This window comes from Chaetodon auriga, chromosome 23 (genome assembly GCF_051107435.1).
Source record: "Chaetodon auriga isolate fChaAug3 chromosome 23, fChaAug3.hap1, whole genome shotgun sequence".
NCBI lineage: Eukaryota > Metazoa > Chordata > Actinopteri > Chaetodontiformes > Chaetodontidae > Chaetodon > Chaetodon auriga.
Window position 1 is genome coordinate 5,097,333 of NC_135096.1, and position 25,638 is coordinate 5,122,970.

The 25,638-nt window shown below is 42.0% G+C and overlaps 1 protein-coding gene and 1 non-coding gene across 2 annotated transcripts; one reads left to right on the forward strand and one right to left on the reverse strand.

Moving 5' to 3' along the window:
• Positions 1–1,159: 1,159 nt before the first annotated feature.
• trnaa-agc (transfer RNA alanine (anticodon AGC)) lies at positions 1,160–1,232 on the reverse strand. Its single transcript has one exon. It is a non-coding gene; the product is annotated as a tRNA-Ala (tRNA).
• A 3,539-nt stretch (positions 1,233–4,771) lies between these two features.
• Positions 4,772–21,399, forward strand: LOC143315637 (protein NLRC3-like). The gene is made up of 9 exons (XM_076722965.1): positions 4,772–4,909; positions 13,449–13,612; positions 14,578–14,656; positions 14,815–15,031; positions 15,186–16,989; positions 17,079–17,252; positions 19,415–19,588; positions 20,637–20,683; positions 20,852–21,399. Exons 1-9 carry the CDS (start codon positions 4,772–4,774, stop codon positions 21,397–21,399), a joined length of 3,345 nt encoding a protein of 1,114 aa, XP_076579080.1.
• The last annotated feature ends 4,239 nt before the right edge of the window (positions 21,400–25,638 follow it).

The window sequence follows — 25,638 nt, forward strand, 5'->3', positions numbered from 1 at the left end:
CAAATCAAAACAGTAACTGTGCACGCCACATCATAATGATGTTAATACAATTACTGACTTTGATCAAATTGTATTTACCCTCTCAATAAGCTGCGACAGTTCAAGATCTGTGACATCACTGGCAGACACAGAGCAGAGATATCTGAAGCATGAAGTTAGGGCAAGGTCCACCTTGTGCCAGACTAGCTGCCATGACTTCCCCAGCACTCCTAACCAAAGCAAAACAACACAGCAAATAAACTGCTTGATTACAACCAGAGTACAACATTTAATAGAGCCGTGTAGTAAAGTGAAAGAATCTTCCCTTTCTCATCTGAACCTCCAGCAAAGAGTCTGTTTTCCATCTCTACCAGCATTTCTGCAAAACAGCAAACACAGGAAATCCAAAAGGTCTCTTCTGTCTCTTTTTTTTCCATTTAATTAGCATTTGAGCCCACTATACCACCAGAGGCCCCCGTATGTGGGGAATTCCTTTCCTTTTTGTTCTTTATCTTTTCTCCTGCACCTGGCCTTTTAAGAACTGGATGTGTAGAATTTTTCTCTTATTGTGAAATTAAATACAGACAAACACTTTTACCTGGGAGGAATTCTCTGCTAAGGGCACCAGTATCGACGCCTGCTTCACCAAACAATGTGACCTGAAGTCTGCTTTTGGGCGTGGTCTTCTTCTGCCGTTGCATGCCTCTGCTGAAGAGGTCAGTCCGCGACACACAGATGGAAAATGTGTTTGTTTCATTGACTTGACAAGTGATCCAATTCAAGATTTCCTCAGAACTGGAATTAAAAAAAAAAAGAAGAAGAAGAAGAAGAAGAAGAAGAAGAAGAAGAAGAATCGGGGGGAGACATTCCCCTTTATTTGTCACACACACAGGCGAGCACGGCACACTGAGGTGAAATTTGACTTCCGCCTTTAACCCATCCTGGTCGGTGGGTCCCCGGTCGCCAGACCGGCGCCCGGGGACCCATCTTTGGCGTCACCATTGGTCGGGTGGTGATCTTCTTGCATGTTTTTAGTGGGGGTATATTTTTACGGAGGATACCTCAGGTGAACATGGGGAGAACATGCAAACTCCACACAGAAAGGCCCTCCTCGAGCAGCAGGCACCGAAGGCATGGTGGAGGACACACCCGGTGCCTGCAGCGAGATTCAAAATTACTCTGGAGGATGCGGGCATCGATCCCGCTACCTCTCGCATGCTAAGCGAGCGCTCTACCATTTGAGCTAATCCCCCATACAAATTGAACATTAAAATAGACACCAACATATTCACATATTGTCTGAGTGTTTTATTTACTTATTTATTTCTTGTTAAACGTTGAGCATTTGAATAAAAACTTAAATCAGATATGGTTATGCTGTCTGTGGGATTTCATAGCTGTTTGCTACTATTATTCAGGGGGGTTAACAGGGTGTGGCACGGTACAGCAATTGCCACACCTCCTACACTGGTGAAATCCGAAGGGGTGAGGGGAGGCCTCAATGCAAGATAAGAGCAAAATCTGTCACAAACATACCATGTTTTTGGATTACTGCATTTCTCTGTGATCACACTCCAACATGACAAAGCTTTTCAACAGGAAAAAGATGACTGATACTGTAGTATCACTTTAAAGGGGATATTATCCAGATAACAGAATTTGCCACCACAATTACCTCATGTACAATATCACCTTTGAAAGGTCCTGATTGGACTGACTGCTACTGATCCACTTGACTCGTGGCTGTCATTGTCTGAAGGCCTGCACACATAAAGAAAACAGCTTGTCCTAAATTATTTTGAAATAAATACTTGCATACATGTCTTTGAACAGATGATTGCTAAATCCAAACTCCCTAAGAGAGATTTTTGGAAATATCTTCAATTAAGGAGCTGCATTACGTCAATACAAAGGAAATGCCCTCGAATACCTCACACAGTGATACAGGAAGTGTTTCAGAGCGATCTGATGGCGAAGGGCAGGACATCCAGGTTTTACAGTCTAATGCAGACCTGCCAACCTTGTCAAAATATTTTGAGTACCACTTGTGTTGTTCGATTTTTTTTTCGCAGACTTTTGTAACTCCATTGCTTTGCACGCAGTAATTTCCCCATTCACTGGCTGGAAATCGGTTATAAAAAAACAATAAAACCTGTATTTTTGATTACAATGCCTTTAATAAAGAAAATATAGACATTTTGCACTCTGTAATTACATTCTTTAACTATTTCTTAACATGAACATCCAAACCCATCGACAGAAAACCAAAAAATGCTCTGTCCTTCTGAGCCATGCAGATACTGTATCATGACAGCCTTTCAATGAAACACAGAAACACTTTCAAAACAAGGTAACTGTATTATTTCAATTTTTTTATTTTGTTGACTTTGACCCTGATGCCCTTTTAAACACAGTTTTTGCATCAGTCATCACTCCTTCCTGGAGTGGAACTTGCTCTGGACTGTGTTGCCTCACAGGTTGCTGACTTTGCCTTCTTTAATAGAGCATCACTGAAACCCTCCATGTGACAGATGGTCCCTTTTGCAGCCATGCTCACCTTTCTTGTCACCAAAGCACTGATCATGTCAGTGTTCACTACTTATTTCATTCAAATTAATTAAAAATTATTTTAATATGTATTTCATTCAAATGGTAATAATTCATTTTGTATATTGCAACAGGTGTTTTTGTTTTCAAGAATGTAATAATTAAATTGGCTTACAGCACATATGCACTCATCACCGGGGCTAATTTATATATTACCTGCAGCTCCCTGGTGGCTTATGTCCACATCATAATTGCACACAAAATGCATGATGAGGAACTTCAGAGGGTCGGAAGCATGGCCACTGTTCTTGACATTTACTCAAAAACTTCTGGGGGACATGGACCCTCTTCTTTTTGGCAGGTCTGCTGCCCTGTCCCTCCCTGTCTTCGTCTTCCTCATCTGCCATGATAGTGGCTGCAAAACTTGCTGCGAAAGATTTGTTGGCTACATGTTTAAACTGTATAAATAATCACATTCCTCCTTATATACAGGCCTACTCTATCTGCAATGGATATATATAAAGGCTAAAATACACACACACACAAACACACACACACGATGCATTGGGGTCATGAGAGGAACATGATCGATAGATTTACTAAGAAAAAAAACTCGCAAATCTTTTTTTTTTTTTTTTTTTTTTTTCACTTAGACTTCGGCTCGAATGTTTCCACAGTGAAAGTAACGTTACGCGTAACGTTTACCAACAGCTGGCAGGTCCGCTGACACACTTACCTTTTTAAACTCCAACTGCAGCGAGTGGGGAACGGAGGACGGAGAGGGAGGCAGAGGGCAGGAGGAGGCAGGGAGGAGGGGGGCGGGGATGTTACGCTATAGGTTCGGCAGACTCGTTATTCTCCGCTTTTCTATAATGATTGGCTACATCGTGTTGTCAGACATGAGTACCGCACGTGCACATTTGCCACAGAACTCACATGTCCGCAGCTTTCTGCGTAGTTTAGAGGGGCGAGTCGTACCAGCGTATTTAGATGTCAAATTGCGTACTTGCTACGCAAAATGCGTACAGGTTGGCAGGTCTGACACCACGGGCAAACTTTTGACAGGGTGTAACCACTCAGTCGAAAGAAAAACAACCAAGTAACTGTGACACGTTAAATCAAATGTTTTATTCTTTTGTCATTTTTATGTGACAATTTACTGCTGACAACTTTAAGTCACTGTTACAAAGCCATTGCTTTACTGTTCATGATGGTTTACTCGAGTTAGTTTTTACCTAAATGTTACTTTTGTATTCAAATCATTTTTTGTCCAAAGTCAAAATTATGATCAAGTTTTGGGAAATTCACAAATAAAATTCTGATGACTACGAAGGAAACATCTTTTGTTTGAGCTATGTTTTAACATTTACACATACATACATTTCAGTATAGATGTTTGGGTCTCCTGTCTCATGTCAAATTGAACTGATGTCAGAGTTCCAACCATTTCAACTTCTGCAAGATCTCGTTGCATCTCAGGCATTTCTTGTCTTGCCCTTAGCCTTTCAATACACGGAACCATTATTATGTAAACGTCTCTGAACAGTTTCCATCATATCAGGAGTCAGAGGACATTCCATTTCCTGGACCTGAACCACATTTGGTTCCTCATGTACAGCGTCGAACATCTCCCAGTCAGTTCCAAATAGCTCCATGTTCCAGAAAAAAATTTCCTTTTAAGATTATTTTGAATGAAAAAGCATTTGTTAGCCTCATAGAATAACTGCCTAACTCATATTTTAAGGTTTTTAGCATGATGATGCAAAGTGATTCAGCAGTGTTAGGAGAGTAGAACTGGGTAGATACCACAATTTAGCCAAAATATGACTTGGCCAATTAAGCTATGAGGCTAATGATTTAGAAATATTTCACTGACCTACACAGGTATACTGCAGTGACGATAGAAAACATTTAACCACAGTCAAATATGTATAATGTTTAAGCAAACAAAACATCAATCATAAATTTTGCTTTGTTGACTTGCTCTAATTGTGTGATCACATCAATAAAGTAACACACACACGCAAACATCATAATTAAACAATTTTGTTGTTGTTTTTACATAAACTTTAGCCTCCACGTATTCAGGTCAACAAAACTTGTCAACTGGACTTTGCCTTTGGACACAGCGCTTCGAGTTTGAGCATCAACAAACCTGCAAATCTTCCTTCACGTCACAAGGGTTCTTCATGTGAGCCAAAACCCAGAGCTGGTTCGGGGAGAGTCCGCCTTCAGACCGTGAAGGATGGTTGTCCCAGCCCTCTGTGAAGGTGTGAAGGGCCTCTGCCAGGCGTGGAAGGAAAACATAGTGGACACAAAACAGATGAACCACATCTGCCGAATCCAGCAGGCCATCTTCCTCGAGACTGTGAAGAACTTCATAGTATAGATGTGTCACGCTGGTCCAGACGTCTCGCCACAGGCGCTCTGTTCTAGATCAGAAACAGCACTTATTCAGTTGAAACATAATAACTTAAACTGTCTGACTGAAATTACTTTCCAAAAATAATTTCCCATGTTCTTACTATTTATATACAGCAAATGAGGTCAATTCTTATTGTACCCTCTGATTATGTACACTCCGCCCAAATATGAAGCTCCCTCTTCCAGTGCCTTTAACAGCGAACACGGTCTCAGCAATGGCGACATTTTCAACGCCTTCATCGCCCCTGACCCTTGAAAATACATGGGGGAAATGTTCAGTCATGTCCATCACAACAAAATCTAACATGACTGAAATGAGTAATTAGGGCATGGAAACAATAGCCCATGTTTATATCACTGTGTACCTGAAGGCCAGCCATAGTTTTTCCACTCCCTTCAGGAAAAATGAATGAGCAGCGTCTGAGCGGTGGTTTGTTGCTGGTTCCAGATAGAAAATCTGTATAGAAAGACAAAGAGTGTTTGAATCTGTGGAGACAAAATACGAAGGCCTACAACACATAAGATAAATAATATTCATCGATCCCTAGGGGAAAATTCAGGAGACATAGCAACAGTGGTAAAAACAGGAATAGATAAGAGTCAAGAACACCAAACATAAGCATAAAATAAAAATTAAATAAGAATTTAAATAAGCTTTCTGACACATCTGCACTATGTCCCTAAATTTCTGGGTTAGCATATGTACTCTCTGGGTACAGGGTTTCTACAGTCATTACAGGCATGGAAATGGATTCGGATGAACAAAATGTTTTGTAAAGTTCTGAGTATATAATGTTTTAACGTATTTATCCCCTGCTCCTTTCCTCCTGTACACCCTCCTTTGCCTCCTCATCCTCCTGCTACTCTTGACCTCTCACTCCCTTTCTTCTCATTATCTTCTCCTCTTCGCCTCATATTTTTTCTCCATATGATTGGCCAAAAAAACAAAAAAAAACAAAAAACATTCTGTGTGTTTTGGAGTAAAGACGTCTTTCTGAGTGCGGCCTTTTTAACTTTTAGTTGATCTTTAGGTGTATATTCAGGACACTGCACCAGAAGACCACTGAGCAGTGGTGGCCATGTAAAGTCAATCAGTATTGCTCCCTACGATTGCCATCTGGGACTATCTACTGAAAGTGATGGAGTGAAATATGATTATCGTTGTGAAAATTTTGGAAAATTCTGTTACTGTTGCTGTGAACCGTGTGGGTAAGTACGCAATTAATGAACAGTGAATACATAAACACAAACATGTACAGAGATAATAAAGCACTGTAATCAAAGGTGACAAACCTTTCTGGAATACCCATCTATTGCTCCAAATATGATGATGATGTACCTTGAAGACAAAAGATAAAATGACAATGAGAAGTCACCTCCCTCCAATAAATAAATATGTAAATAACTGCCTTATCGTATGAGCTTATGGTCTGTGTCCACATGGACTGATGATAAAGGGCCATGCACAAAGTATGACCTTCTTACGATGCACCCCAGCTGTGTCATCCTTTCCAAAACACCCGGACCATCGACTCTGTGCACAGACTCCTTGATGCGATCCCACTGAACTCTGTGCCCATCTGCCTGCAGACAGCCTTTGACCATTCTGTATCCTGCATTTGGGATCTTGCTTTTTATGGACAGCACAGCATCATCAACTCACTGTCTGATAAGTTGCTGTATGTATGTGGACAACCCAAGTTCACGCATACGCTGAAAGATTGTGCTTTGACTGACACCCAACAGATTTGCGATGCAGGCACTGGTGAAGCGATGTCGATGAGCCGGGACAGAAGCTCCTCAGAAAAAATGAGCTTTGGTCGGCCTTGTTCTCCGGCTCTAATAAAAGCACAGGGACTCTCTTGGGAAACAGCTGCGTGGATCTGACTCTGCAGGGATAAAAGACACTCCACAATTTCAGCTGGGATGTTTAAGGGTCAATGACGTGATGCTTATTTTTTTGTGTCATTGATTTGCTTACATTTAAAAAGGTTAAAATGTTAAAATAAACTTACATGTTACTTGCATACATTCCTTTTTTTGAAGACCTAGTCTGAAATATATGGTTTTAATATATTTTTAGAGAATATTTGGGGGATAATGGCAAAAATGTCATTTGGTGTAACCCTAAAAACTTGGTACCAAATAGTTTAACTTGCTTAAAATTTTCAAAAAAGCTTGCTATCAACTAGTTTGGCATAATCTTTCATCAGATTTATTTAAATGTAAATAAAAGTAATAAAACACAGTTGTTCAGAATATTCTATTTTATTTGGGGAATTTTGTCCGTCAAGTCAAAATCCTGAAGTGTCAAGTTGGTGTAACCACCATTCAAGGAGCCATTTTGGTCATATGATGCAAGAAGACAATGTGACAGGAAATGACATCACAGAGAAGGACCCCTGATGAGACTAACTGCCATGTGCCAAGGTTAGTAACTCTCTTTCAAATTAGAGATAATCTGACATTTTTAGGGTACGGTCAGGTATGCTTATGTTTACATGTCACATGGTACGACCCCAGGAAAACATTTATTAATCCTCATAATTATAAAAATGAGTATTTACTTTAAAAATCATGTTTGAAATATTCACACAAAGGCCGTGTGTGTACATATGTGTCCATAATTTTAAATTGAAATGTCAAATGGTGTAACCGGTTACACCATTTGACTCCTATTACAAACCTCTCTGTTAGAGGTCAATTTGATCAAATATCAGTAGTTTATGATGCCGATTTATGTTGTAATATAATGGGTGGGAAGAATGTCTTCACCTGGCCTCAACCACCTGACCTCCTTCTCTATTACGAGTCTGATGTGCTGAACATTGTCTCTGAGCCGGAACCTTTGAACTCGCGTCATTCAAAACTCACAGCGAAGGACTGGAAACACTCCCAAGCACACACTGCCTGAACTTTAAGATTCAGACGTTCTGTCACACTGGCACACTCCTCTCTGAAACACCAACTCCACTAGAAAAAAACCTCCACATGGCACTAAACACAAGGTCCAACCCTTCTCTCTCTGCTTTCAATCCCCCTTCTGTTTCTACCTTCATTCGTGCTCTCTCTCTCTCTCTCTCTCTCTCTCTCTCACTCACACACACACTCACACACACACACACACATATGCAGAGTTTTTGATTAGTTGTTAGATATATTTCTTTGCTAAAATCATAATAGAGGTAATGAGTTCAACGTGATGATTCTTGTCAGATGTTTTTCTACAATGAAATAAAATAAATAAGTTCTTGTTCTCTCACTCTAACACACACACACACACACACACGCACGCACACACACACGTTTTTGTCTCTTTTAAACTAAAGAGCTTCCCTGATTCTTGTCAAATGTTTTTCTATGCTGAAAAAAAGTTCAATTAAGCTTGAATTCATGTGACTGTCACTCTTGATTTTCACTGTCAATTGTTTCAAGAAACAGTGACCTTTGACTATAAAAGCAACATAGTCAGGTGGTGTAACTGGTTCGTGGCAATTGGCGTAACCAGTATTTTTCATGAAAATATTATAATATACGTAAAAATGAATGTGGAATATAAAGTAACCCTCTATTGCAGTGCAATAAGATGTTTTTAAACATTTTTTACATAACTTGTCAAAGATTATTTCGAACACAAAGGATGATTACAGTATATGTCCCACTCAATGTATTTAAAAAAGCCTAAAATTTTAATTTGGAGGTCATCCTTATAAAATCTGTTTTCATGTGATATTTTAAAATCAGGTAATTATTTTTATGGCTGCATTTATATGCATTCTAGGTGGATTGAACATTTAAAATTTATCGTTCTTTTTCGGTTACACCATCTGACATTTTCGGGCACGTTCCGTGTGATCTTTGTAAAAAAAAATGGTACAAACATGATTTCAAATGACATGAAACCAACATGAACACAAAATGTACATTTTGACAGACCTGATGAATGCTTTAAAACAGAACTTTAAAAAGTTTTTGAATTTCTCATCTTGCCAACCCTTATTTGTCACTGACCCATGATGCAGTGATCTGAGAGTCCAGGACACTCACAAGGACGATGGACGAGATTTCTCTCTGGATACTGGAGTAATGTTGATGTGTTTTTACTGCCTCCAGCTGTTGGTGGTGTAAAAACATGTCGCTGTCGTTATCTGCCGCTATCTGAGCGTTTTCTGTCTTTTGACAACAGAAATCCATGTTGGTGTCTGTTGACTTTCATGTGAACGTCGACAAAATGAGCGTCTGAAGACACATAAAAACGTCTCGACTGTGTCATGAAATTGCTGCCACTGTAAAATAAACATTTCCAGTTGAGGTCATTCAGTCTGTGAAGGAGTTTTGAGTCTGAACGAGCTGCAGTGACTTTTAGTGTTGTTCTTTTTATGCAATGCAGGAATGGACTTCAGGGCCCGACTGAACCTCCTGACGTCTGTCTTCAGAGGACAGATGGACCATCACTGTGGAAGAGGAGGCGTCTGGACTGTCCTGCAGTACTGATGGTCCACCTCACGTAAATACACCAACACTAAACGACTGCTTGGATTCAGGAATGAACCGTCTCCTGCAGACATGCTTGATTTAAAGCTTGGATTTTGTAGACTTGGTCAGCTGTGTTAGTGTTTTCTTTGCTTCTTCTTTTAATGAGCGTAGTTTGAAAAATAGACAGTAAGTGCACCCATAAAGTCCACCTCTCTGTTTACAGGGAACTTTCAAGGTAAATTTGTTGGATTTATACAGAAAAAATATGGCTAAACTGAAAAATGAATGTCCTGTTCGACGTATGGTTGATTACCTTAATATATGATGAAATGATGTCTTCAGTGGGTCATCACATACACATTCAGTCCATATGACTTCTCACTTTTTATGATTAAGACTAAACTAAGTACTCAGACTAAGACTAACCGGTCATATAAACTGAGTTTGTTTTCCATCCAGAATAGTTTGTTTCCATTTCAGACCTTCTCGTGTCACATGCTCTTCATGCTGCTGCACCTTTAAACCCTCCTGTTAAAACCCCTGATGATAAAAACAGCTGATGCAGCGAGTGTGCTGCCTGGGCGTCTGAAACATCTCATCTTTGGAAACTGTCTTCATGTTGCTGCTGCAAATCATCCAAACCTTTCACACTTCAGGGCTTGAACCCAGGAGGCTCCAGCGTCACGCTGACAAATCCTGATTTGCTGTCAGTAAAAATGCAGTGAAGTAACTCATTAACTGATTGTTTTCAAGCTCAAATTTTTCAATTCATATTTTTATTTTCATGGATTCCTGGAAGGAGTCGAAATGCATCCCACATTTGAATTTCCTGAATTTGTTTGATGCAGATTTAATATCCTGTTCATTTTCTGCATGTTAGGCTCAGAATTTGAAGCCTCCTCTTTAAATCTGTAAATCGGTGCTCCACATGTGTGTTTGGCCTTCAGAAGTGACTGATGAACGTCTCAAAGCCCGATGCCTCCAGCGTCAGTGCTGAAACACCGACTCCAACCCTGCATGTGAATCAGGAGTTTGCGTCTCGTCGGTGTACTTTGCGCTCAGTTTTGTTGCGTGTACGCTGTGAAGTGGAGTTTTGTTGCGCTCATCGATTAGCGAATGGCTCCTTCCACCTTTTGCTTTTTGTGACGTGCTACAAGTTTCCCAGCAGAGCGACGTTCTCATTGAAATCCACTGAAAGCTGATCAGTTCACATGTAAATAAGGATTTAGTTTCATTGTTCTTTCAATCCATTTCGTCTCTGAATGGAAGGGAACACTTGTGCCTCATAAAGGCACAACATGGCGTGTGGCTCCAGCTGTAGCTCATTGGCTAACAGTTCAGCACCTTTGCAGCAGGTGCATTGTTGTACCTGGATATAAAGGTGCTTTTAATCACTCGGCGTGCAGAAATGTTCTTTCAGAGGTAACAGACAAGAAAGAGCAAAGATGTCTCATCATCCTGAGTCATTAACACAGAAATGAATTCCAATGGAAGACACGATGGCGCTAACATGCTTCCTTCCTGGCAACATGAGACAAAAGTCCAATCTGACGGCTGCAAGTGTGTTTGATGAGAACCCAAATCTCACAAACCTGTAAACTTCAATCACTTGTAGAGTCACAGTGGAGCAGCATTTTAGCCATTATACACACAAAACACAGCAGGTGTTGGTTTCTGATGAAAATACTCAAATCTGAAGAGAGAGAAGCACACAGACGGTCTCAGCACTCGAAGAGGAGAGGGTCTTTTCCAGCTGTTCATTGTTTTGTTCATCTTTGGTTCATATCATGAAGTCCAGTGACTCCATCTGACGTCTGCAGCTCCGTTCCTTTCGCTGCTAAACAGCAAAAACAACCCACAGAACGACTCTGACCCTGTCATATCTGATTACAATCATCATCAGAAGCAGCCAGACCAGCTGTCTTTGCAGCTGAAGTGTCCCGAAAAAAACGAAGCAGCTTCAAGCAGACCTGCAAGTTCGGGCTTGTAGAGTGTCTTAAGATTACTTTCACTTTCTGCCTTCGGTGTGTCGCAGTTTGTTTTCTCCTCTGAAGCTCCAGCTGAAGGTAAAGTAACTCGTTTCAGGTGTTTTTTACTCAAGCTGTTGTTAGCTTAGCTTCAGCACAAACAGCATCGATCTGCAGCTCTGTCCATCGTTTCTCCAAATTCCGAGCTTAACTGTAAGATCTGGACGAAGGAGGTGAAAGCAACTCCGTTAAAATCATCGGCCATGTTGTGTGGATGTTTGTGAGTGTAAACGCTGGAATAAGAGCAGAAGCAGAGCGAGTTGATCCTCAATAGTTGATGTGGAGACAGCAGGAAGGAGCATTCAGAGGGTTGTGAGGAGCTGAAACCTTTTATTTCTCAATTCAATCTGTAACTGTGTCACTAAATGAGCTGTCAGAGCTCTGAACTCTCCTCCAACAGCAACGAGTGTTGCTTCTTTTTCTCACTTTGTGCTTCAATGTGATCAAGAATCAAATAAAGATTCCTCCGTTAATATGACCTGAGAGGGCTTGATTGAGACAGGCTTTTATTTTGAAAGGATCTCTCAGTGGTGGAAAGAAACTAATTTACTCATGTACTGCAGTTCAGTACAGTCTAGATGTACTTGTATTTTGTTTGATTATTTCTACTCCATAAATATTTGACTTTTACTTCATTTTGTGACTTTTCAAATTAAGACTTTAAATCAAAACAAATGATCAGTTTGTTTAACTTCCTCAAAGTCGATAAAACAGTTAAAAGTTGCTCCACGTCGACCAACTCCAACATTAAAGTACTCGTTACCCATCAGTGATACAATAATCCAGTAATCTAACTGTTCAAGGAGCCGTTCTGATGGACTTTGTTCTCACAGGTGAAATCTAATTTTTGTTGCTGCCACATTAGTTTGTGTGAAGTGAAGCTTCATTTTTGATCTCAGTTTAATCATCACGCTGCCTCTGTGGACTTTGGCTCCTTATCAAGGTTCAATGTTCAGCTTTATTATCTTTATAACAGGATTGACCAATGAAATGCAGTTACAGCTCCTCCAAGATTTGACATGAGAATAAAACACTGAAACAGAGCAAAGTTTCGAAAAATATCACAAAAGAAATAAAAACGAAAACTACAGGAAGATACAGTACATATATACATACACATATACACAGATAATCATGTACTGTGTGCAGTATGAGTGTAATATACAAGTTATACTGCAAAACCTGAGACAGTGGGAATGGGGGCAGTGCAAAGGTGATGGTGGTTTTGTGCAAAAGAAGAACAACAAAAATTCAATGTAAAATCCACGAATGCAGTAAAATGTAAAGAACAATTCTCAATGTGAAACCTGTCGAACGTGTCGAGCTGAGGTCCATCACAATCATCTGGAGACGCTTTGTCACAGTCGGTCCACTTTTACGTCACGACCACTTTGTTAATATCGAGGATCGTTCAGCCGTAAAGAAACTTTCAGTCATGTTGAATTTACTGAATATTCCACAAACTGAAGCTTCCTGTCAGATTCAGTCAGTGTGTGTCAGTGGATGTCAACGGTCGTCCAGGCATCAAGTGTGTGTTCACTTCACTGCAGCTTCATGGCGCCATCTAGTGGACTGATAGAAGTACAGCAGCTCGGCCTCACACTGCTGTCTGACTGCATTCAGCTGACACTGATATGAAAGACGAGATAACAGCCAATCAGAGGAGGAGCAGCTGATATTTGGACAGGAGAAACCATGAAAGGATGATTTCAGCTGATGTGCACATGAATGATTTGTGTTTCCTCTCCAGATCAAAGTGTGTGTGAGCTGACGTGAGTTCAGCAGCATGAATCGGTGTGAGGACAGAGAGGAGGGAGTCCGTCCCTCTAAAACCAGTCTGTGTGGGGACGATGACGGCCAGACCGAAGCTCAGAGGTGAGACCAGGATCTCTGACTGTCCAGGACTCGTCTCCATGTCAGAGCACTCGAATCTCTTCACCATCATTATTCACACTCAAAACTCTGTGTGTGTTGTGTTGAAGGCCAGAACAGCAGGACCCACCAGACTCTGCTGGACCTGGACCTGGACCTGGACCTGGACCTAGACCTGGACGTGAATCTGACTCTGGACCTGGACCCAGCTGTGTGTCCTTGAAGAGTGAACAGTCGATGGGTCGCCTCAATGACTTTAAAGTAGATCGACCGTCTGCTGCAAAGAGGTAAACTGTTAATAACATTAAAATATTACAGATTCTTGTTTGAACTGCTATTTATCCAGAGTTTTTTAAACCTGTTTGTTTATTTTCATCATCGTTCTTCTTCTCATTCGTTTATATCCTCACATGTGGAAGCTGCCCAGTATAACCAGTCTTCAACTCTTGACTCCAGTTGAACATTTCCTCCACACACACCTTCTGACTGATGACTGCATGAGTATAAAACAGTGACTTGATTGAGGCTAACAGATGCTAACGAAGGCTAACCCTGATTCCACTGAGTTCCTCCATCAAATCAACATGTTGTGGTTTTCAGTCATGTGACAACACAAACACAAACATGTCAGTGATAACAGCTGGACTGAGATCAGCTGCTGTGAAACACAGAATGAAGCAACACAGAGAGTCTGAGGAAACACACAGTCTGTGATTGATGCTGCTGATGGATTCACGAAGTCAAGAACGACACTGACGGCGACATCATGGCGCCTCACATCAGGCTGGAGTTGTGCCTCTGTGAAGACGTATGATGCAGAGAAGGGTGTTATGGGTAACTAAAGACTGCAGGAGCTCAGAGAGGAGACAAAGCTCAAATATGTGTTGTGTGTCAAACAAGTGGACAAGAACAAATACATGTTGTCCAAGAATAAAAGAAAGAGCCAGAGCAACTTCTATGAGCAACAACTGCACCTGTTTCCTTCATGTAGTCCAGAGAAGAACGTTCCAGCTTTCATTTGAAACACAGCTGGATGTGAAATCACCCTCAGCTTTCCTTGGTCCAGTATTCTCTGCTTCTCTCTTTGCTTTTCTCATGTTTCACTCACTTTATTGTGACTCACTGCCAATTTGTGCTGGACAGTTAGCATCCAGTTAGCAAAAGGAACTGGATTATCAAAGGACCTTCAGCTGGTGTTTGTCTCTGTGTGGACGGACATGATGTGAGCTAATTCTTCATGATTCCTCCACAGAGTCCACCAGAAGAGCTCAGAGGTTCACAGTGGTCAGTCTTCCCAGCAGCATCAAACTCACCTGGACGCCATCTTTATGGTCTGTACATGTACAACAGCTGCTTTCACATCTATTCTGTTCACAATAATCTCCACGCTGCACTTTTTAGACCAGTGGACGGTCAGTCTGTCCAACATGGATCTGATGTTTGCTTCCGTGATTTCACTTTTTGTCATTCATATAATCTTCTGTTCCAGCTGCTGGAGGAGAACATTGTCACTTTTGTGAGGAACGAGCTGAAGAAGATCAAGATGGTTCTGAGTCCAGATGACCCAGAATGTTTAGAGAGTCAGGGGGAGGATGAGGATGATGATGCAGAGCAGAGGAGGAGCAGCAGAGAGGCATTTCTGAAGATCACGCTGCACTTCCTGAGGAGAATGAAGGAGGAGGAGCTGGCTGAGCGTCTGCAGAGCAGTAAGAGGATTTCTCGAAAGGTTTAACTGCTGGATCAGTTGAACATTCACTGATGTCTCAACAGATGGACCAAAATATGTTCAGACAAGGCCATTAAATTCTCATCTGAACTTTATCAATCACTTATTGATTTATTTGTTGTGTCTTCATTCAGAACATCTTGCCTCAGTGTGTCCCCGTCAACTGAAAGTTAACCTGAAGAAGAAGTTCCATTGTGTGTTTGAGGGGATCGCTACAGCAGGAAAGCAGACCCTCCTGAATCAGATCTACACAGAGCTTTTCATCACAGAGGGAGGGACTGGACAGGTCAATGATGAACATGAGGTCAGACAGATTGAAACAGCATCCAGGAAACCACACGGACCAGAAACCACAATCAGATGTGAAGACATCTTTAAACCACCTGGACAAGATGAACCAATCAGAACAGTGATGACAAAGGGAGTGGCTGGCATTGGGAAGACGGTCTTAACACAGAAGTTAACTCTGGACTGGGCTGAAGACAAAGCCCACCAGGACATACAGTTCATGTTTCCATTCACTTTCAGAGAGCTGAATGTGCTGAGAGAGAAAAAGTTCAGCTTGGTGGAACTTGTTCATCACTTCTTTCCTGAAACCAAAGAAGCAGGAATCTGCAGGTTTGAAGAGTTCAGGGTTTTGTTCATCCTTGATGGTCTGGATGAGTGTCGACTTCCTCTGGACTTCCACAACGATGAGATCCTGACTGATGCTACAAAGTCCACCTCAGTGGATGTGCTGCTGACAAACCTCATCAGGAGGAAACTGCTTCCCACTGCTCGTCTCTGGATAACCACACGACCTGCAGCAGCCAATCAGATCCCTCCTGAGTGTGTTGACATGGTGACAGAGGTCAGAGGGTTCACTGATGAACAGAAGGAGGAGTACTTCAGGAAGAGGTTCAGAGACAAGGAGCAGGCCAACAGAATCATCTCCCACATCAAGACATCACGAAGCCTCCACATCATGTGCCACATCCCGGTCTTCTGCTGGATCACTGCTACAGTTCTGGAGGATGTGATGAAGACCAGAGAGGAAGGAGATCTGCCCAAGACCCTGACTCAGATGTACATCCACTTCCTGGTGGTTCAGTCCAAAGGGAAGAACATCAAGTATGATGGAGGAGCTGAGTCAGATTCTCAGTGGACTCCAGAGAGCAGGAAGATGATTAAGTCTCTGGGAAAACTGGCTTTTGAGCAGCTGCAGAAAGGAAACCTGATCTTCTATGAATCAGACCTGACAGAGTGTGGCATCGATATCAGAGCAGCCTCAGTGTACTCAGGAGTGTTCACACAGATCTTCAAAGAGGAGAGAGGACTGTACCAGGACAAGGTGTTCTGCTTCGTCCATCTGAGTGTTCAGGAGTTTCTGGCTGCTCTTCATGTCCATCTGACCTTCATCAAATCTCGAGTCAATCTGCTGTCAGAAGAACAAGCAAACTCCTGGTGGTCTAAAGTCTTTAGAGACAGACAACATGAACTAAAACAGCTGCACCAGAGTGCTGTGGACAAGGCCTTACAAAGTCCAAATGGACACCTGGACTTGTTCCTCCGATTCCTCCTGGGTCTTTCCATGAAGACCAATCAGACTCTCCTACGAGGCCTGCTGACACAGACAGGAAGTGGCTCAAAAACCAATCAGGTAACAGTCAAGTACATCAAGAAGAAGATTGAAGAGACACCTTCTGCAGAGCGAAGCATCAATCTGTTCCACTGTCTGAATGAACTGAATGATCGTTCTCTGGTGGATCAGATCCAACAGTCCTTGAGTTCAGGAAGTCTCTCCACAGATGAACTGTCCCCTGCTCAGTGGTCAGCTCTGGTCTTCATCTTACTGTCATCAGACAAAGATCTGGACGTGTTTGACCTGAAGAAATTCTCTGCTTCAGAGGAGGCTCTTCTGAGGCTGCTGCCAGTAGTCAAAGCCTCCAACAAAATTCTGTAAGTAGAATTTAGTCATTAATAAATGCTCAATCTTTTAACAAAAGAAAAATGAATAAGTTCCCATTTTTTCACTGTTTTCTCTTCAGACTGAGTGGCTGTAATCTCTCAGAGAGAAGCTGTGAAGTTCTGTCCTCAGTCCTCAGATCCCAGTCCTCCATTCTGAGAGAGCTGGACCTGAGTAACAACAACCTGCAGGATTCAGGAGTGAAGCTGCTGTCTGCTGGACTGGAGAGTCCACACTGTGCACTGGAAACTCTCAGGTCAGATCAAGTTACTGTTTGTATTGACAAGCATAGAGGCTGTATCACGTGTAGCTCTGGAGGATGAACTACGATGTAAGTTTGACAAAACAGCTTTCTTTGTTCACTGAGGTTTCCTTCATCAGCCTCTGTGCAGATTCCAAAAGAAGAGATGTTTGGTTCATCAAAACTGTTCCTGCAAATAAGACAAGAGAGACATGCTGACAGAAAGCTACGAGTCGATGATAAATACTAATAAACTCATCAGTTGTTCTATTAGCTGCAGTACCAGTAGTGTCAAATGAAACTGACAGTAAATCAGGACCAAACATAAAACCAGGATCCAAAGTGGTCTCTCGATTCTGTACCTTCATCATTCTTTCAGTGTGTTGAAGATCTGCTGTGTCAGATTTAAAGTGTTAATGTGACCTGAAGCAAACAGAGACAAAATGATTGATTACCAGCTAAATGCAAGAAGGTTCCTGTGGCTGAAAACAACATGAAGCATCAGGTTTGTTCTTCTGTGGTCACACGGCTTTGAACGTCTGGCTCAGCAGGTCTGCAGACAGAACGTATTCCCTCAGCAGAGAGTCTGGATCCTCATAGAGAAAACCATCAGGAGAAGAATTAAAGTTCAGTCTGAAACTGTGAACAGAACCTCGTGTGGAGCAGGTCAGGTGTGGGCAGGGTTTGTTTTGACCAGAGAGAGAGGACTCATCAGGGAAGATGACGACTGCAGGGCCCATCCAATGGCTGGACAGACTGCTGTTGGCAGGTGCTGGTCCAGTCTCAGAGCTGGGTCTGGGTCCAGCTCGCCAGAGAATGAAGCAAAGTGGTGCTTGACGTGTGTGGCCATCAGGAGGGATTGTGACAGCCTCAACCACAGACACAACCAGAGCTCCACAGAACACAGCCTCTATGGCTGACTCAAACTGTTCCTCTGAATATATCACACAACTCTGAGCTTTCAGTCAGTGGAACAGCAGCACAGCTGTGTTCTTACAGACATGAGGACAATGAATGGACGCCTGTGTGGACTGAGAGACGCTCAGTGAATTATTTCCTACCAGCTCAGTGAACTTGTAGCTTAAACTTCAGTGTCACTCACAAAGATAGGAAATTTGTGTTTCAGTCTCTCAGACTCTGAAACTTCACTGCTGAAAATATCTGAAGTATATTCAGATTATCTGTTTGCACAAAACCTTTTCAAACATGGAAAAATATTTCTACAGCTAAACCTTCATTTGTGAGATTTTTTAAATCAAACTCACACATTCAGATTCGTGCATACTATTTTTTCACATTCACACAAAAGACGATGTTCGACTGAAGGCTGTGAAATTATTTCTGAACATCATTTCACAAAAACTAAAAATATCAATGAGCCTCATTTTCTCCCAGATTCATTTTTTATGTCATGTGACGTTGGTTTCTGGATGTTCATTTGTGATTCACTGATGATTTGTTTTCACATCTACAACATGTTTATGATGGAACAACAAAGATTTGCACACATGCTGAGAAGAGACTCAACATTTTAAAATAAATGTTCTTTTTCTTCTTCTTCTTCAGACTGAGTGGCTGTAACCTCTCAGAGAGAAGCTGTGAGGTTGTGTCCTCAGTCCTCAGATCTCAGGCCTCCAGTCTGAGAGAGCTGGACCTGAGTAACAACAACCTGCAGGATTCAGGAGTGAAGCTGCTGTCTGCTGGACTGGAGAGTCCACACTGTGCACTGGAAACTCTCAGGTCAGATCAAGTTACTGTTTGTTGTAAAAGCGTTGACGTCTTTCTTTAACCTCAGAAATCCACACATTTGACAATACATATATTGAATTGCAGTTTTTTTCTCTCAATATTCCTTTCATTTATGAAGTCCGGCTGAGATGGAAATCCTCATTTCTGTGTTGTTGTCATGTGACTTTGATTAGTGGACATTGCTTTATTCCTGATTCAGTCATGATTATTTACCACAAAGGTGTCGCTGAGGACCTCAGGAAGTGAATTGTCAAGTGTGAAGTCGTTGACCTAAAACACAGAAACTGTTAAGAATTATTATGTGTTGTAAATCCTCCCACGTGATGCTACTCATCCTATCAGATCTCTGCGTTTTGAGAGCAATGATTTGACAGACACAGCAGGACCCTCAGATGATCTTCCGTGTGTGTTGTTGTGTGTGTTTTCAGGCTGTCAGGCTGTCTGATCACAGAGGAAGGCTGTGCTTCTCTGGCCTCAGCTCTGAGATCCAACCCCTCCCATCTGAGAGAGCTGGACCTGAGCTACAATCATCCAGGAGACTCAGGAGTGAAGCTGCTGTCTGCTGGACTGGAGGATCCTCACTGCAGACTGGACACTCTCAGGTATGAAGAGGCTGCTGCAGCCACAGTCAGTCAGTGTGAAAGAGGAGGAAGAGCTGGAAACATGTTGTCTGTCTTTTTGGTTGATGGTGGATGTGAGTGAGACGTGAACAATCACACATGTAGGAAACCTTTGTCCTTTGATCACAACATAAACACTGGTTGAACATGAAAAGGACATATTTGTGTTGGAGGTCTCAAGGAGAACATCTCCAGGAACAAACATGATAATGACCTGTTGGTCATAATTGATGCAGTTTGGACAGATCTCTGCATGGAAAAAGAACTGTCTGTCAGTTTGACAAATGTCCTTTTGTCCTCAAAAGACATAAAAACAAGCTTCCAATAAGTCCAAAGCAGTTCTATTTAGTTCGAACTGCTGGAACCTGACAACCACAGGACAGAGCAGGACTTTTGAGATGCTTCATTCAAGTGTTTTTCTCAAAATGTTGGACTGTTCCTTCATCAGTGGAGAACAATTGGACTGAACATGGTCTTCACAGCAAACATGGCTTGTTAATATTTCCATGTGCAGACATCAAGTGGCTCTTCTTGTTCTGGTGAACTTCAGAAAGTTTGACATGAAAAGATTTCCACACAACAGAGTCATGATGACTTGTCTCAGATATTGAATTTATTGACAGTATTCACAATTCTAATGAACACATGAAGCATGGTCACATATGGGACATGACGAGGAGAACCGTGTCCAATAACCAATGATTAAAGCTCTGTTGGTTTGTTCAGTGAAGACAAAGTCAGACTGATTTTTGATGATCACAGGTGGGAGAGCGAGAGAGCGCTCAATGAGTGAAGCAGCTTAGAAGTCAGCAACAGATTGAAATGAGGAAATGAGCTGATGAAGGCAGATTTAATGATGAGAGAGAATCAGTGTCGCTGTCAGTGTCTGAGCAGAGCTAAAGAGGTTTAGGAGCAGCAGGGAGAAGCAGGCCGGATCAACATGTTGTGTTTGTGTGTATGAGAGTGATGTAACGTCCATGTTTGCATGCTGAAAGAGGAGGTGCTGCTCTGACCCCCCTCCTCCTTTCAGGATGCAGCCTGCTGGAGTCCGATGGTTGAGACCAGGTCTGAGGAAGTGTAAGTGTGTCTTTAATTTGACTGATGAAAACAAAGCAGAGCACATTCAGCCATCTTCAAACTGTGACATCACTCATTCACATCTCTGATGTCATCATCAAACTGTCCATCAATCAACAGATGATGGATCAATAACTGCAGCTGTTTTCTTCTTCTTCTCTCCATCAGATTCCTGTGAACTCAAACTGGACACAAACACAGTGAACAGAAGGATCAAACTGTCTGACAACAACAGGACGATGACATATGTGATGGAGGATCAGTCATATCCTGATCATCCAGACAGGTTTGACCGGTGGCCTCAGCTGCTGTGTGGAACTGGTCTGACTGGTCGCTGTTACTGGGAGGTCGAGTGGAGAGGAGAGGTTTATGTATCAGTGAGTTACAGAAGAATCAGAAGGAAAGGAAACAGTGATGAGTGTTTGTTTGGATGGAATGATCAGTCCTGGAGACTTTTCTGCTCTGATGGTAATTACTCTGTCTGTCACAAGAAGAGAACAATGTCCATCTCCTCCTCCTCCTCCTCCTCCTCCTCCTCCTCTGTCTCTCACAGAGTAGGAGTGTATGTGGACTGTCCTGCTGGCACTCTGTCCTTCTACAGAGTCTCCTCTGACTCACTGATCCACCTCCACACCTTCAACACCACATTCACTGAACCTCTTTATCCTGGTTTTTGGTTCTGTTCTGGTTCCTCAGTGTCTCTGTGTCCTCTGTAGGAGGGAGAGTCTCCTCCTGTTAGAGAAACACTGCTGAACAGATCAGTTGAGTCTGTGCAGGATCTCAGTCACATCAGTCTTTCAGGTTATTGGAATAAATTGATCAATGAACTTTGTTGAAAATGATTGAAAAGATTCCTCATTTACTTTGTGAACTTCTTCCACTTCCAGTCCTTTAAAGATGGAAGCTGTGATCATTAAACTGTGGAAACACTGTTGACTTGAACCTTCAGCTGTGTGTTGATTTCAATTCTGGATCTTGTTCCAATCAAAGCTGAATGTTGCTGTGAGTGTTTGTTGTGTCTCTCAGATCAGGACTAGAGGTCCACCGATACGGTTTTTTCAGGGCTGATACAGATTATTAGAAATCAAGGAGACCAATAACCGTTAAAATATCAGATATCGTCTTGATTGTTTCACTTCATGTTGTGTTTTCATGGTTCATTTTACTCAACAACATCGAGCTGAACCAAGAACCAAGAGCGAGCACAAACTAATTCCTGATGGCTGATAACACTTGAACTGTTTGTTGACGTATTAAGACATGAGGAAGGAGACAGCAACCTTCAAAATCCAAGACAAGTGACCACAGCGAGAGCAGCACAGGTTTCCCTCAACACCAGAGACAACCTGAGGGTCGTGGACCTCGTCAGCAGACGTCCACTTCATTCAAACAACTTTATTACCACCAACAAGTCGTCAGTTTGACCAGCAGAGGTTTTGGTGTCTGATAACATGTCGTGATACTGTTTGTGACTCAAACTTTGATTTGGAGTCAAGTTTCATCCTCGAAAGCAGAAAAAGAAGTTTGGAAATCATTGTTAAACAAATCTGTCAAAGACTTTTAGAAATGTCTTCAAACTTCAACGGTACATGAGAAACAACTGAAAAAAAGGAAACTTTTTTTTTATACTTTATTGTGTCAGTACAGTATACGACATTCCTACAATACACATCCTGTTATTTAAATAACTTGACACAATATTTAGTTTTTTGTTATCTTTCAGCCGTGTGGCACAGTCAAACATAACCTTTCATAACTTAAAATACATATACACAAATACCCCAACAGTAAGCAAAAAAATAAATAAGTAAGTAGTTTTTTCCTTTTTTGGGGGGGGGGGGGGGGCTTCATCTCTACTGTATGCAGAGGATATATCTAGTTACTTTAATTTAAAACGAGCCCATCTTTTTTCCAACAACTTTTCTTTCTTATTAATTCTATAAGTTACCCTCTCCATCCTTTCAATATTCTCTACAGTCTCTAGCCATTTATTTACTTTGGGGGCTTCCAACTTTTTGCAGATTCTTGTTATTTGTTTGAGTGCTGTAATTCTCAGAATCCAAAATAAATATTCTTCATCCTTTCAAAGGCCATTAAAACCTATTCCCAACCATAAAGCTAAATTGGCCCAATTTCCCAAACATCTGTTCTATTATGTGTATGACTTCTGACCAGGTGAGTCCAGATCCTGCAGATCTTTATTCATCAATCATTCATCCTGATTCTCTGCCCCTCAGTTGGTTTTGGATGTTAAAGACAGACATTAGACATCAGATTGACTTGAGGAACTAACAGTTGACTGATGCTGTGTGGACCAGGATTCACACTGATTATTAGGATCAATATGTTCTGATTGGTATTGATGACAGCAGTGAGATGAGGATTGGTGATATCGTCCACATCAGTATGAGGGTCTGTATTCATATGTGTGTTGATGATGGTGTCTCTGTGAGTCACTTTAACAGTCCAGTTCCATCCAGATCAATATGAAGCATGAATGCTTGTATTGATCACATCACTGTTGGTATCAGTGTGGTTAACAGCAGTCACTCAGACACTTCTAACATGTTTCAGCCTTTTAATCATTGAAAAACACTTCATGTCATCCGTTTTTTTCAGATTTTACGCCGTTTTTTACGCCGTTATGCGCAAAAACAACGCCGTTTTTTACGCCGTAATGAAGTTGAAACGCGACTGAATGTGGCGTATTTCTGGCAGGAACGGCTTGCCATATAAATCACTCAGTGAACTACACTCTCCTGAATCATTTTCCTCTGAGGGATACACTTTCATGGCGACCGTTGTTCCCCGTTGTTTTAACAGATTTAGTTTCCAGATAAATGTAGTATCTGCTCTTCTCATTAGGACATTCTCCCCCCAGGGCATTGAGATTCTTGTCTCGTAAATACCTTTAACCTAAAGGTTGACAGGCCATGACCATATTAGGCCCTCTTTTGTTGTGCAGTATATGCTCTGCCATCACCATATTAGGTCTTTTTTAACCCTTCTGTGTTAGTTGTGTCAACACAACTCCCCTATATAATGCATGTCTGAGATGCTGTATGTGTGTGTTGATTCTATTGGCTGAAACCACCCAGACATAGCATGCTGTCTGAGATGCTGTACTTGTTTTAATAAACCTGTTTATATATGAACAAGACAGTATCGGCGGAGAACTTCTTCATCATCTTCACTTCATTGCTGCATCATTGATACACAACATAAACAAACTTAAAACGTTATGCTGGCAGTAATGAGGAGTGACGGAGGGAGACAGGGGTGTGTTGTGTTCAAGTGTACCTCGGAGAAAACTAACTTTTTTTTAAACTCTGCTAAATTTGCCACCGCAACAACAGTACAGTAGGACACAGCATGTAACAAATAGTGTATAAAACCCGAAGTTTGAGAAAACGCGTGACTGTCTGATCATCTCATTGCGACAATTTGCGAGGGAACGGTGCATATTCTGTTGGGTGTACGAACACCCTGAGACCAGAGGAGGGCGAACTCAAAGTGAAGGCTACAGAGATAACACAGGGCACAGGCAGGTAGAAACAAAAAGGGTTTATTAACTAAGGGTGTCCACAAAAACGGGAAAACAAAAGGCGAGAGCACAAAAACCACTCTGTACAGTTCAACTAAGGGAGTCCACAAAAACGGGAAGAACACAAAGCGAGAGCAAAAACACGCTCTGAAGAATCTGAGCTCCAACTCCTCTCACAACCGAGGCTGGGCTGAGGGCTATCCACAGGGCGAGACGCTCCTAAAACAAAAAGCAAAGCACAGGTCAGCGGACCGAGAAAGACACAGGGGATCAGAAGGCTGGCAGAGGAACACACAATACCACGGAGGTAAGCAGACGATCTGACGAATACTGGAGAGAAGAGCCGGGGTTAAATGCAGCAGTTGATTGGAAGGTGATGAGGTGATGACATGCAGGTGTGTGAGAGGAGGCGGGTAGGAGGGGCTGCCGAAACAGGTGCAGCCTCTCAACACGGACCTGGACAGACAAGGGAAGACAGACAAGACCACAAGGGGGCAAGGAAACAGGGAAAACACAGGGAAAAAAGGGGAAGACAGAGCCCTGCCTGACATATTCAGTGTGAATCCTTCACTGAATGTACTGTGGGGTATACGTTCAGTGAACGGATCACTCACTGAGCCCAATTTGCCGAGTAGACCAGTTAAATAGCATACCATAGGATAGGACACTTAAAACATCATGATTTATAATATAGTTATATATAGTTTTATATTTACAAATGTGTTTGTCAAAGCAACACAGTCACAACACTCTCGTCTCCCGGTCCTGGAAGTTGTGCACTGAAATGAAACTTGAACCGTTCGGCCGTATATCAGTTCAGGAGTCGCAGGCTCCTCCTGCCAAGCACTGAATGATTCGGTGATTCAGTGAACGAATCTTTTGAACGAATCTTTCTAGTGAACTGATTCTAGAGATTCAGTACATCTAAAAGAACTGGCGTGCCCATCACTACTATGCTGTATCTACTACCCAGCACTTTGGATGTGCTCTAAACACTCGCCCACCCAAGTTCTCTGATTGGCTGAAGACGCAATCTTACTAAACCTTAGCCAATCCTCATTGCTTATGTGGTTATCTCACCCCCTCCCTTGTCACTCTGCAACACTCTCACATGCTCACTACGCTGCAGATTAGTTATGAAGTCGGTGATATATTTTTAGGCGGCTTCAGTAACGTGCAGTAACGGGGTGTCGAAAATGGTAACGGCGTTATGCTGACAGTAAGAGTAATTAGTTAGATTACCCGTTACTGAAAAAAGTAACGGCGTACCGCCGTTTATTTAAACGCCGTTGTTCCCATCACTGAGCGTCCAGGCTTAATCGGTTGCACAAAGACCAAGCCAGGATGAGCAGACACGGACACTTGACATTCATCAAGCCAAGTGAAACCTATCCTGGATAAGTATGTGCAC

What these genes read in the sequence shown, in the direction of transcription:
- LOC143315637 (XM_076722965.1), top strand. Translation starts at nt 4,772, where the DNA reads ATGGTTGTCCCAGCCCTCTGTGAAGGTGTGAAGGGCCTCTGCCAGGCG. An exon ending in CGACCGTCTGCTGCAAAGAG is followed by an intron (nt 13,613 to 14,577) that starts GTAAACTGTTAA and finishes ATTCCTCCACAG; the next exon opens with AGTCCACCAGAAGAGCTCAG. An exon ending in ACCTGGACGCCATCTTTATG is followed by an intron (nt 14,657 to 14,814) that starts GTCTGTACATGT and finishes CTTCTGTTCCAG; the next exon opens with CTGCTGGAGGAGAACATTGT.